This window comes from Heterodontus francisci, chromosome 5, assembly GCF_036365525.1.
Source record: "Heterodontus francisci isolate sHetFra1 chromosome 5, sHetFra1.hap1, whole genome shotgun sequence".
NCBI classification, from domain to species: Eukaryota; Metazoa; Chordata; class Chondrichthyes; order Heterodontiformes; family Heterodontidae; genus Heterodontus; species Heterodontus francisci.
In genome coordinates this window covers 199,123,852-199,138,350 of record NC_090375.1, presented here as the reverse complement: position 1 = coordinate 199,138,350, position 14,499 = coordinate 199,123,852, and the positions used below count along the sequence as shown (strand labels likewise).

Below are 14,499 nucleotides of genomic sequence, written 5' to 3'. Positions count from 1 at the left end.
AGGATGGATATCTGGAATTGGAAGGGTTGCAGTGCATATTCATCAGAATGATGGGTTAAATTCTGAGGACAGATTTATAAACTTGGCATGTATTCTCTTGAATATAGATGATTGAGGAGTGATCTAATCAATGTGTTTTAAATGAGGACAGGATTTGATAAAGAGAAAGTATTTCCTTTGATGGGAGGAATTTGGAAGAAGGGTGTAATTTACAATTGGAACTAGTCTGTTCGGTGTGATTTCAGGGAGCAGATCATCACGCAAAGGCTAGTGGAAATCTGGAACTCTCCCCCAATAGGTTGTGAATGCTGGAAGTCAATTGAAATGTTCAAGGTCACGTTTGATAGATTTTTGTTGGGTGACCATATCAAGGGATATGGAGCAAAGCCAGGTAAATGGACCTGAAATTAGGAAGGCTAATGGTATGCTAGCCTTTATTGCAAGATAATTTGAATACCGGAGTAGCAAAGTCTTGCTTCTATTGTATCGAACCTTAGTTAGACCGTACATGGAGTACTGTCTGCAGTTTTTTCCCCTTACCTTAGGAAAGATATTATTGCCATAGTGGGAGTGCAACGAAGGTTCACCATATTTGTTCCCCAGATAGTGGGACTGCCCTATGAAGAGAGATTGGGGAAACAGAGCCTGTATTCCCTAAAGTTTCAAAGAATGAGAGGTGGTCTCACTGAAACCTGCAAAATACTTAAAGGGATAGACAAGGTAGATGCAGATAAGATATTTCCTCTGGTTGGGGAGTCTAGAATCCATGACACAATTTCAAAATAAGTGGGAAGCCACTTAGAACTGAGATGATGAGAAATTTCTTTACTCAAAGGGTTGTGAATCTTTGGAATTCTCTACCCCAGAGGGCTGTAGAAGCTCGGTCATTGAGTATGTTTAAAGCAGAGATTGACCGATTTCTAAATACCAATGACATAAGGGGATATGGAGATAATGTGGGGAAAAGCCACTGAAGTGGATGATCAGCCATGGTCGTATTTAACGTCGGAGCTGGTTCGATTGGCTGAATGGCCTACGCCTGCTCTTATGTTTCTATGAAATATAGATCAGCCATGATCTAATTGAATAGTGGAGTAAGCACATGGGGCTGGATGGTCTTTTCATGTTCCTATATTCTTAATCACTTGCATTTAATTTTATAGTAGCACCAATGTGCTAGTAAAGGAGAAATGACAGTTAGACAGGAGTGGAAGCGTGAACAGAGACCGCTGAAAAGTGAAGCAGTTATGTTTCATTTGTAAAGAGTCAAAAAGATAGTTTCTAAGAAAGGTAGCAACAATCCCAACGTGTAGACTTCAGTGGTTGAAAGATGATGGAGCAGTGAGGAACAAGAGGCCAGTGTGGGAGGACCAAATAACATGTCCCGGGATATAAAGTGGGGAAGGTTGGAGAGGTAGGATAGAGGAGGATTTAGAAATGAAGATCAAGATTTCCAGTTCGATTGTTTTGGGGCCAGAGAACCAATTGCGGCTGGAAAACAATGGGGTGATGGGTGAGAAAGACTCAGACAGGGTTCCGAAGAAGGGTCACTGACCCGAAACGTTAACTCTGCTTCTCTTTCCACAGATGCTGCCAGACCTGCTGAGTGATTCCAGCATTTCTTGTTTTTATTTCAGACAGGGTCAGTGCCGTGCTGGGCACCGCCTGGCTACCGTCTGTGGGGAAAATCAACAGGACATTTCACCCGATTGCACTGTCTGTGTCCTCTTCTCCTGTGATGTTCCATGTCGGATCTAAAGGTAAAGGAATGAACGGCACGGTGAGGGTAGCTGTTTACTTTGTGTAATTTTTATGATATGCGAGAGAGTAAACCTTTAACTGAAGGAGTTGGATTTCGGCAGTTTTCAGTTGTGAGTCGGATGTGGTTTTGGTGATGTTTGAATTGCAGCGTTGAGGGTTTTTGTAAGCGGATTGAATTGCTGTTTAACTGTGTGTGTTTCCAATAGGCACAGTAATAGGTGGCGGCATCCTCTGCTTTTACATCGCTAATACGTAGAGCGTATTGTTTGTATGCAGTCTTCTCTGCTGAAAACCTTTGATCGAATCCGTTATCCCGACGAACATTCCCATCGTAGTAGAGAATCCGAACGGGCTGCTGTCCCGCTGCCTGTTTGTACCAGTGGATAACGGAAGCACTGACTGATTCACCCAGCTCACACATAATTGCAGGATGTATCCCCGTTCCCGCTGTCACTGATAGTTGTTTCTGTTTCAAATGCTGAGCAAAACGTCCATCTGTGGGGAAAGAAATACCAGATTACAAATAGTTTTACAGTCTGAAGAAAACAAATGAAATGTACTTAAAGATTAAATCCATTTACGTGGAAAAAATGTCACGAAAACAACCCAACACAACAACATGTTGCCTGTCTGAGGTGTGAGGCACTTGTATTAATATCTGGATAAAATATATAGGGCAATGACTCTAACACAACATTCCGCGTGTGACTCAACTTCATGTTCATACTGCTCTCTACTGGTATTTTTGTCGCATCTGACACAAGTCACGCCTTTCAGTCAGACTTCTAATGTTACATTGTCAGGCAAACCCCACCTACCAAGACGGAGGCACGCATTGATGTCGCCACATGAACATTATTACTTTAAAAAGATGCAATCTCTGACTGGACGAGCATTTGCATAACTACAAAACAATGTGGAAACCAAGGGGAGGCAGTCCCTGTTTTCCAATACATAGAAGTAGTCAAATCAATTCTACTGGATGTGAAGAGACTGTTCCACATAAAGCGCTAGTTACATGACTAACTTACTGAGCACCCTGGGAGGTTTTTGAATTTGAACTCCCAAACAAAGGATTTTCCAGTTAGAACGCGTGTGCTCTCCTGGAACTAAGAACACCTCCTGTCTGCCTGCCGATCTCTCAGGGAACTGAAACCATTGAAGATACATGAAACTAAAAGAGAGAAAGGTTTGCCACATGAGCAAAGTTTTACGAAGATTACTGGGCCCCAATGAAACGCAAGAATATAACTTCAATCAATGACTACAGCAAGCTCATGAAACAGTAACAAAATATTGCCCCAAACTGTTCTACATATCTCTTCTACTCTTTTCAGTCCCTATCGTGCATGTTTGTATCACGTGTGTATGTTTGCTATCGTGAGCATGTGGCATATCTGCAGGTGTGAACCATATTCAAGTTATGTTTAAGGTTTAATAAATTTCCTCTTTCTGCTTTAAACCAAAGAAAGCCTCCTTGTGCTCAGTTATTTGCCTGATAATTGGAAACTGTGAACACGGATTTATAAATAAAGGAGACAAAACATAGTGTGTTTAAAATTAAACACTGTTACAATGAAGACCAGGTGAAGACAGTGAGAGACCCACCCCCCCCCCCCCCCCCCCCCCCAGACACATTTCTCACCTGGTCATAACAGAAATTGGGTGCTAGTGTCCGGACTGTTACCCACAGACAAATGAGTGAAAATTGAAGTGGGAAGCCAAATTGTTCCCAATCAAAAAGAACAAATTGTTACAGGTTTTCTTGTGGTTGTGTGTGATTGTATACTAACATGTCTGCACGAGTAGCTCCCCAAGCCAGGGTGAAGTAACTTGGGATAAGTTCAAAGCACTGTTTATGGAGGAGTTGAGGAAAATGACTGAGCAGTGTGGGGTCACTGTACATGGCCAGGCTAGTAAGTCTGAACTATTAAGGTGAGTAACCGGCCATTTTTTGCATGAATCTGATGAAGCAGAAGCAGTGTTAGAAGCAACGCAGGTGGATAAGGTAGTCAAGAAGGCATATGGCATGCTTGCCTTCATCGGTCGGGGCATAGATCATAGAAATTGGCAAGTCATGCTGCAGCTGTACAGAACTTTAGTTAGGCCACACTTAGAATATTGCGTGCAATTCTGGTCGCCACACTACCAGAAGGACGTGGAGGCTTTGGAGAGGGTACAGAAGAGGTTTACCAGGATGTTGCCTGGTCTGGAGGGCATTAGCTATGAGGAGAGGTTGGATAAACGTGGATTGTTTTCACTGGAACGACAGAGGTTGAGGGGTGACATGATAGAGGTTTACAAAGTTATGAGCGGCATGGACAGAGTGGATAGTCAGAAGCTTTTTCCCAGGGTGGAAGAGTCAGTTACCAGGGGACATAGGTTTAAGGTACGAGGGGCAAAGTTTAGTGGGGATGTGCGAGGCAAGTTCTTTACACAGAGAGTGGTGAGTGCCTGGAACTTGCTGCCGGAGGAGGTGGTGGAAGCAGGTACAATAGCGACGTTTAAGAGGCATCTTGACAAATACATGAATCGGAGGGGAATAGAGGGATATGGTCCCCAGAAGTGCAGAAGGTTTTAGTTTAGGCAGGCATCAAAATTGGCGCAGGCTTGGAGGGCCGATTGGCCTGTTCCTGTGCTGTACTGTTCTTTGTTCTTTGTTCTTGTTCAGACCCAGACAGGTTACTCCTAGCAAAGATACAATTGGAATAAAGGAAACTTGAATTAGAGGAAAAAGAAAGAGAGAGACAGGAGAAAGAGAGAGGCAGGGAAAGGAGAAAGAAAGAGCCTTCCAAATAGAACGTGATGAAAAACAAAGACAGGAGAGGGAACGAGAGAGAGAGAGAGAGAAAGAAAGACAGAATAAGGAAAGAAAGAGAGAGGAGCGAGAGAGAGAAAGGGTATTCCAGAAAGAATCTGAAGAAAGAGAGTTACGACAGCTTGAGTTAACTCGGGGCGCGACAAAGTAACCCTAGTGAAAGCATGGCCAATATAGAGGAATTTAAAAACTCTCTCCCATTCTCAATAAAAACTCAGGTCGAGGAGCAGCAGGTTCAGGGAGGACAGCAAGCAGCCGTTATGGCCAATGAATTTTCTTTAATCAATAAGTTGGTTTCCCAGGGAGAACCCCCACAAATCTGGAAAGGACAAGGGATGGGAAGGTGATAGAGGCCCAGGCAGTCCTGGAAGGAAAAGGAAAGCAGGAGACACAAGTGCACACCTCCAGCAAAAAAGGAAGGTGCTGACATCAAGGAGCTCTCGCAAAACTGAAGTCAATGGGAATCAAGGGGAAAACTCTCTGCTGGCTGGAGTCAGACCTAATGCAAAGGAAGATGGTTGTGGTTGTTGGAGGTCAATCATCTGAGCTCCAGGACATCACTGCAGGGGTTCCTCAGGGTAGTGTCCTAGGCCCAGCCATCTTCAGCTGCTTCATCAATGACCTTCCTTCAATCATAAGGTCAGAAGTGGGGATGTTCGCTGATGATTGCACAATGTTCAGCACCATCCCAACTCCTCAGATACTGAAGCAGTCCATGTAGAAATGCAGCAAGACCTGGACAATATCCAGGCTTGGACTGATAAGTGGCAAGTAATATTCGTGCCACACAAGTGTCAGGCAATGACCATCTCCAACAAGAGAGAATCTAACCACCTTCCCTTGAAATTCAATGGCATTACCATCACTGAATCCCCCACTATCAACATCCTAGGGGCAACCATTGACCAGAAATTGAACTCGAGTAGCCATATAAATACCGTGACTACAAGAGCAGGTCAGAGGCTAAGAATCCTGAGGCGAGTAACTCACCTCCTGACTCCCCAAAGCCTGTCCACCATCTACAAGCCACAAGTCAGGAGTGTGATGGAATACTCTCCACTTGCCTGGATGGCTGCAGCTCCAACAACACTCAAGAAGCTCGACCCTTTCCTGGACAAATTAATGCACTTGATTGGCACCCCATCCACAAACATTCACTCCCTTCACCACCGATGCACAGTGGGAGCAGTGTGTACCATCTACAAGATGCACTGCAGCAACGCACCAAAGCTCCTTAGACAGCACCTTCCAAATCTGCACCCTCTACCAACTCGAAGGACAAGGGCAGCAAATTCATGGGAACACCACCACTTGCAAGTTCCCCTCCAAGTCACACACCATCCTGAGTTGAAACTATATCGCCGTTCCTTCACTGTCGCTGGGTCAAAATCCTGGAACTCTCTTCCGAGCAGCACTGTGGGTGTACCTACTCCACATGGATTGCAACAGTTCAAGAAGGCAGCTCACCACCACCTTCTCAAGGGCAATTAAGGATGGGCAATAAATGCTGGCCTAGCCAGCGATGCCCACATCCCATGAATGAATAAAAAAAAGTGAGACTGGAGACCTGTGTGCTTCCACGGTAACAAGGCAGGACATTTAAAAGCTGACTGCTGGAAATTAAAGAGGAAACCGATAGGGTTAATCATGGCACACCTGCTCAGTGAAACAAGGGCCTGATGGAAAACATGGAACAGGCTGAGGCTGCGACTGCAATAAGGGTACTACCCAGGAAGCTTACTGTGTCCAGTGCCAGAAAAGTTGATAGAATTCCTGAAGGTGATCAGGGTTTTGTATCTGAAGGGAAAGTAACCCCATATCCCTCAAATGGGGCAAGCAAGCCCATAGTGATTCTCAGGAACCCAGGGTCCACCAGATCTCTTTTGCTGGCAAAAGGCCTGACCATTCCCCCAGAGAGTGCAGTGAACACCAAAATGGTGGTGAATGGTATTGGAGGGCAGCGTATGCCTGTACCTTTACACCGGGTGCACCTGGAGTGCGACCTAGTTTCAGGACCAGTGACCATAAAGTTTGTCCTTAGCTTGCCTGTGGACGGGGTTGACCTGCTCTTAGGTAATGATCTGGCAGGGGTGAAGGTGGTAGCCCCCCCCCAGTAGGGAAAGAAAGACCGCAGGAGGTCAGAGGGACAGGGCAGTGGCAGGAGACGGTCTCCTGCAGAGTCCCTGAATGTATAATGGGTCAGGCTATGATTAAACCAGTTCCCCCAGAGCAGACTGCATTAACACTGCAGGCAGATGACCATCCGGTCTGCCTGGCCAAGACTTTCTGTGAACATGGATTTACAAAAAAAGGGGAGCTCAAATTAAAATTAAACTCTGTTACAATAAAACCAGGTGAAGAGAGCAAGAGAAACCCTAGGCAGATTGCTCACCTGGGCGTAACAACATGTATTCATTATTTTTTACGTGGATTAAAATCTCCATTGAATTACACAAGCACTTTTTCAGGGGATTTATGAAAGCAATGGGTCAAAATCCTAGACCTTCCGGCGTGAGAGCACTGCGGGAGCACCTTCACCACACACACTGCAGTGGTTCAAGAAAGCTAATGGTCACTGTGACTGTGTCATCCAGATTCCCAGGTAGCATCCACTTTCTTTCATTATCTAGTTTATTTGAGGAGAAAGGCGACTGAGGCCCCTTGTCACCTCAACAACTGCATGGAGGGTCCTTCCTATATTGGCTAAAAAACCCTTCCAGCACAACTGCTTCACTGCTAAAATAAAAGCAAAATACTGCGGATGCTGGAAATCTGAAACAAAAACAAGAAATGCTGGATTCACTCAGCAGGTCTGGCAGCATCTGTAGAAAGAGAAGCAGAGTTAACGTTTCGGGTCAGTGACCCGAAGAAGGGTCACTGACCCGAAACGTTAACTCTGCTTCTCTTTCTACAGATGCTGCCAGACCTGCTGAGTGAATCCAGCATTTCTTGTTTTTGCTTCACTGCTAAACCTGATCCCCTGGGCAGCATATTCCTCAGTCATTGACAGATAGCTGAGTTTGGGCCCGCAGGCTCAGATATTGATGGGTCAGGCACTCCATCCCACTGAACACATGAACATGCGAATTAGGAGCAGGTGTAGGCCACTCAGCCCCTCGAATCTGCTCCACCATTCAGTAAGATCATGGCTGATCTGATTGTTACCTCAACTCCACATTCCTGTCTACCCCAGATAACCTTTCACCCCCTTGCTTATCAAGAATCTATCTAACTCTGCCCTAGAAATATTCAAAGACTCTGCTTCCACCGTCTTTTGAGCAACAGTTCTAAAAACTCACGAACCCATGAGAGAAAAACATTCTCCTCATCTCTGTCTTCAATGGGCGACCCTGTATTTTTAAACAGTGACCTCCAGATTCTCTCACAAGAGAAAACATCTTTTCCGCATCCACCATGTCAAGACCCCTCAGAATCTTATATGTTTCAATTGTCACCTCTTACTCTTCTAAACCCCAGTGGATACAAGCCTAAGCTTGTCTAACCTTTCCTCATAAGACAACCAGCCCATTCCAGGTATTACTCTGTTAAACCTTTTCTGAACTGCTCCCAATGCATTTACATCCTCCCTTAAAAAAGGAGACCAATTCTGTACACAGTACTCCAGATGTGGTCACACCAATCCCCTGTATAGCTGAAGCATGACCTCCCTATTGTTGTATTCAATTTCCATCGCAAAAAGTGGTGGCATTTTATTAGCTTTCCTCATTGCTTGCTGTACCTGCATACTAATCTTTTGTGACTCATGCACTAAGACACCCAGATCCCTCTGCATCTCAGAGCTCTGCAATCTCTCAGCATTTAGATAATATGCTTCCTTTTATTCTTCCTGCCATAATGGACAATTTCACACTTTCCCACATTATATTCCATTTGCCAGATCTTAGCCCACTCACTTAACCTATCATTATCCCTTTGTAGCCTCTTTATGTCCTCTTCACTTACTTTCCTACCTTTTTTTGTGTCAGCAGAAAATTTAGCAACCATACCTTCGGTCTCTTCATCTAAGTCATTTATCTAAACTGTAAAAAGTTGAGGCCCCAGCACTGATCCCTGTGGCACACCACTCATTACATCTTGCCAACCAGAAAATGACCCCTTTATGCCTACTTTCTGTTTCCTGATAGCTAGCCAATCTTCTATCCAGGCCAAAATGTTACCCCCTACACCATGAGCTTTTATTTTCCGCAATAACCTTTGATGTGGCATCTTATCAAATGCCTTCTGGAAATTTAAGTACATTCCATCCACCAGTTCCCCTTTATCCAGAGCACATGTTACTTCTCCAAAGAAGTCCAATAAATAGGTTAAACAATTTTCACAAAGCCATCTTGAATCTACCTGATTACCTTCAACTTTTCTAGATGCCCTGCTATAAGTTCTTTAATAATAGCTTCTAGCATTCTCCCTATGTCAGGTATTAAGCTAACTGGCCTGTAGTTTCCTGCTTTCTGTCTCCCTCCCTTTTTGAATAAAGTAGTTACATTGGCTATTTTCTAATCTAATGGAACCTTCCCCAAATCTAGGGAATTTTGGAAAATCAAAACCAATGTATCAACTTTGTCACTAGCCACTTTTTTAAGACCCGAGGATGAAGTCCATCAGGACCCGGGGACTTGTCAGCCCGAAGCTCCAACAATTTTCTCAGTACCACTTCCCTGGTGATTGTAATTTTCTTGGGTTTTTCCTTTCCTTTCATTTCCTGATTTACAGCCATTTCTGGGATGTTACTTGTATCCTGTATGGTGAAGACCAATGCAAAATACCTGTTCAATTCATCTACCATATCCTTATTTGCCCTTACTAATTTTCCAGCCTCACTTTCTATAGGACCAATTGTCACTTTGTTTTTTGTAAATATGTATAGAAACCCTTACTATCTGTCTTTATATTTCTCACCAGCTTTCTCAAGTACTCTATTTTTCCCTCCTTATTAATCTTTTAGTGGTTCTTTGCTGCTTTTTATATTCTGTCTAATCTTCTGACCTGCCACCCAGCTTTGCATAATTATAGGCTTTTTCTTTAAGTTTGATACCATCGTTAACATTTTTAGTTAACCATGAATGATGGGTCCTCCCCTTAGAATTTTTCTTTCTTGTTGGAATGTATCTATTCTGTGTACTTTGAAATATCCCCTTAAATGTCTTTGGTCAGAAATCTTCTCCCTACACCCCCATTTCTTTCGCTTCCACATTTTTACCACCGGGTGAGTTCCACATGCTGGTCCACGCCACAACAGGTTACACTTCACTTATGAACAGAAATGCAGGAGATATTAACAAATATCTCACAGCATAACAAAAAATACAAGAGATATCCAAACGTCTTACAATTGTGATTCCCACATGATGTGTTGCGTCCATGGTGTCAGGATAAAGGACATCATGGAGAGGGCAGTGAATATTCTGCAGGGGAAAAGGAATGAGCCAGAAGTTCTGGCACACATTTCTACCAACAACATAGAGAAGGCAGGTATTGAAGTTCTACTGCCAGAATATCAGGAGCTAGGGAGGAAGTTAAAAAGTAGGACATCAAAGCTAATAATTTCTGGATTATTCCAGTGCCACGCATAGGGAGTATTAATGCATCGTGCAGGAGGGAGGTCTTCAGATTCTTGGGGTATTCGTACCAGTTCTGGGGCAAGAGACACCTATTCAAATGGAATAGGTTGCACCTCAACAGGACAGGGGAATAGGCACCAGCATATAGAAGTAGAAAAGAGGAATAAGTTGTATAAAGTGAGAATGTTGGGTAGTACTAGAAAATGAAGTCGTATTATAGTAGATAGGAGCAGACTAAGAAGGACTATGAAGAATACAAAAGCAGGTTTACAATGCTTCTCTGTAAATGCACAAAGTGTGATGAATAAGCTTGGTGGGCTACAAGCACAAATAGCCATGTGGGAATATGATGTAGTTGCAGTAACAGAAATATGGCTTAGAAATGGTGAGGACTGGACACTTAATATTCAAGGATACAAAGTGTTCAGAAAAGATAGGGAAGGGAAAAAGGGAGGTGGGTGGCAGTGCTGACTAGGGAAGACATTGTGGTGTTGGGAAGAAAGGACGTCTTGAGGGGGCAAGGACAGAATCCATTTGATTAGAGTTGAGAAGCATTCTATAGGCCTCCATATAGGTAGAGGAACAAATCTGCAGGGTAACCACAGAGATGTGCAAGAGCTATAGAGTGGTGGTATTGTGGGACTTTAATTAACCAAATATCGATTGGGATAATGTTAGAGTAAAGGGAAATAAGTGAAAGGAATTTCTGAAATGTGCTCAGGAGAACTTCATTGACCAGAATGTTCTCAGTCCAACTAGGAAGGAAGCATTGCTGGATCTGGTGCTGCAGAAGATGTGGCCCAAATAAACCAACAGTCTGTGGGGGCAACACTTGGGTAAGAGTGTTCATCGCATCACAAGATTTAGATTAGTCATGGAGAAGAACAAGGAACAATCTGAAGTAGAAAATCTAGTTTGGAAGAGGGCTGATTTCAATGGTATAATAGGATTTTGCCAGGGTAAAATGAAACCAAAGACTGGGCGGCGCAGTGGTTAGCACCGCAACCTCACAGATCCAGTGACCCACGTTCGATTCTGGGTACTGCCTGTGCGGAGTTTGCACGTTCTCCCTGTGATCATGTGGGTTTCCACCGGGTGCTCCATTTCCTCCCACAGCCAAAGACTTGCAGGTCGATAGGAAATTGGCCATTGTAAATTGCCCCTATTGGTGGTAGGAGAATGGTGGGGATGTGGTATGGGATTAATGTAGGATTAGTATAAATGGGTGGTTGTTGGTCAGCACAGACTCGGTGGGCCGAAGGGCCTGTTTCAGTGCTGTATCTTTCTATGGCTGACTGGAAAAACTGTAATGGGACAATGGGTGATGTTTAAGGAAAAGGTGTACATTCCAACAAGGGGAAAAGGTAGGGGAACCAAAGGCAGGGCTCCTTGGAAGACGAGAAATTATGAATATGATGAAACAAAAAATAGGGTGTTTAGTGCATGTAAGATGAATTCTTCAAGTGAGAACCAGGCTAAATTCAATAAGTGCAGCGAAGAAAATAAGAGTAGCAAAGAAAGAATATGAGAATAGAATGGCAGTTAATATAAAAGGGAAGCCAAAATCTTCTACCATCATGTAAATAGTAAACAGGTAGTAAGAGACGTGGTGGGCATTTTTAGGGACAAAGAAGATGATATATGCTCAGAGCAAGGCTAGAAGAATTAATGAGTACTTTGTACCAGCGTTTACTAAGGAAGGGAATGCTGACTAACTATCAGTAGAAGCAGCGATGGTAGAGGTAATGGATGAGGTGCAAATTGATATGCAGGAGTACTGGAAAGATTGGCTCTGCTTAGAGTGAATATGTCACCTCGCCCAGATGGCTTGCACCCCAGGTTGCTAAGGGATTTGGGGTGAAGATAGCAGAAGGGCTTTCCATAATCTTCCAATCGTCCCGAGATATGGGAAAGGTACCAGAGGATTGAAGAGTGACAAATGTGACACCCTTCTTCAAGAAAGGGTGTAAGGACATTCTTACTAACTACACGCCAATCAGTTTCACATCAGTGGTGGGTAAGGTTTCAGAAACAATAATCAGGGAAAATATCAATAGGCACTTGGAGAGGTGTGACTTAATTAAGGAAAGCCAGCAAAGATTTGTAAAAGGCAGATCATTCTTTACTAATCTAATTGAATGTTTTGATGAAGTAACAGAGAAGGTTGATCAAGGGAATGCAATGGATGTTGTCTATATGGATTTTAAGAAATCGTTTGTCAAAGTACCATATGAAAGACTGGTTATCGAAATTGAGGCTCATGGAATAGGAGGGTCAGTGTGGATAAAAAATTGGCCTCAAGGTCAGACAACAGCGAGTCATAGTAAATGGTTGCTTTTTCAGACTGGAGGATGGTATATAGTGGTGTTCGGCAAGGTTCAGTGCCAGGACCACTGCTTTTTTGATATATATAAATATCTCGGATATTGGAATAAAGAGTAAAATTTCAAAATTTACTGATAACATCAAACTTGGAGGCGTGGCACTGAGGATGATACAAATTGCCTGCAACAGGATATAGATAGTCTAGCAGAATGGGCAGACAAGTGGCAGGTTCTATTTAATACAGAGACGTGTGAGGAGGTGCATTTTGGCAGAAGGGATAGGGAGAAGTAATATAGACTTAATGGCACAGTTCTAAAGAGTGTGCAGGGACAGAGGGACCGAGGGGGTTCACTGGTCTTTGAAGGTGGCAGGACATAACTAGCAAAGCATATGGGATCTTGGGCTTCATAAATAGAGGTATTCAGTACAATAGCAGGGAAGTTATGCTGAACTTTTATAAAGCTCTGGTTCGGCCACATCTAGAGTCTTGCATCCAGTTCTGGTCACCATAGAAACATAGAAGCATAGAAACGTAGAAAACAACAGCAGGAGTAAGCCATTTGTCCCTTCGGGACTGCTCCGCCATTCAAATAGGATCATGGCTGATCATCTAATTCAGTACCCTGCTCCCGCTTTCTCCCCATATCCCTTGATCCCTTTGGCATTAAGAAATATATCCATCTCCTTCTTGAATATATTTAATGACTTGGCCTCCACTGCCTTCTGCGGTAGACAATTCCACAGGTTCACCACCCTCTGAGTGAAGAAATTTCTCCTCATCTCGGTTCTACATGGCATACCCATATCCTGAGACTTTAACTTTTGCTTCTGGACTGCCCAGCCATCGGGAACATCCTCCCTGCATCTAGCCTGTCTAGTCCTGTTAGAATTTTATAGGTTTCTATGAGATCCTCTCTCATTCTTCTAAACTCCAGTGAATATAGGCCTAGTCGACCCAATCTCTCCTCATACGTCAATCCTGGCATCCCAGGAATCAGCCTAGTAAATCTTCTTTGCACTCCCTCCAAGGCAAGAACACCCTTCCTCAGATAAAGAGACCAAAACTGCACACAATACTCCAGATGTGGTCTCACCAAGGACCTGTATAACTGCAGTAAGACATCCTTTCTCCTGTACTCAAATCCTCTTGCAATGAAGTCCAACATACTATTCGCCTTCCTAACTGCTTGCTGCACCTGAATACTTCCTTTCAGCGACTGGTGTACAAGGACACCTCCCCCTTTCCCAATCTGTCACCATTCAGATAATAATCTGCCTTTCTGTTTTTACAACCAAAGTGAATAACCTCACACTTATCCACGTTATACTGCAGCTGCCATACATTTGCCCACTCACCCAACTTGCCCAAATCACATTGGAGCCTCTTTGCATTCTCCTCACAGCTCACTTTCACCCACTAGCTGTGTGTCATCTGAAAACTTTGAAATGTTACATTTAGCTCCCTCACCCAAGTCATTAATATATATTGTGAATAGCAAGGGCCCAAGCACTGATCCCTGCGGTACCCCATTAGTCACTGATTGCCACCCAGCAAAAGACCCGTTTATTCCTACTCTCTGTTTCCTGTCTGTCAACCAGTTCTCAGTCCATGCCAGTATATTCCCCCCAGTCCCATGTGCTTTAATTTGGCACTCTAACCTCTTATATGGGACCTGATCAAAAGCCTTCTGAAAATCCAAATACACCACATCCACTGGCTCTCCCTTATCTATTCTACTAGTTCTTTGGTCTCCTTGTCTCGAGAGGTTTGTGAAGCAGCGCCTGGAGTGGCTATAAAGGCCAATTCTAGAGTGACAGACTCTTCCACAGGTGCTGCAGATAAAATTGGTTGTCAGGGCTGTTACACAGTTGGCTCTCCCCTTGTGCTTCTGTCTTTTTTCCTGCCAACTGCTAAGTCTCTTCGACTCGCCACTCTTTAGCCCCACCTTTATGGCTGTCCGCCAGCTCTGGCGAGCGCTGGCAACTGACTCCCATGACTTGTGATCAATGTCACAG

General features: G+C 43.8%; 1 gene segment (V, D, J or C); it reads right to left on the bottom strand.

The window, feature by feature from the left end:
• Positions 1–1,810: 1,810 nt before the first annotated feature.
• On the bottom strand, positions 1,811–14,499 carry LOC137370316 (Ig kappa chain V-VI region NQ5-61.1.2-like). The segment is given in 2 exon segments: positions 1,811–2,256; positions 14,430–14,499. Coding segments are annotated over 2 exon segments (495 nt in total).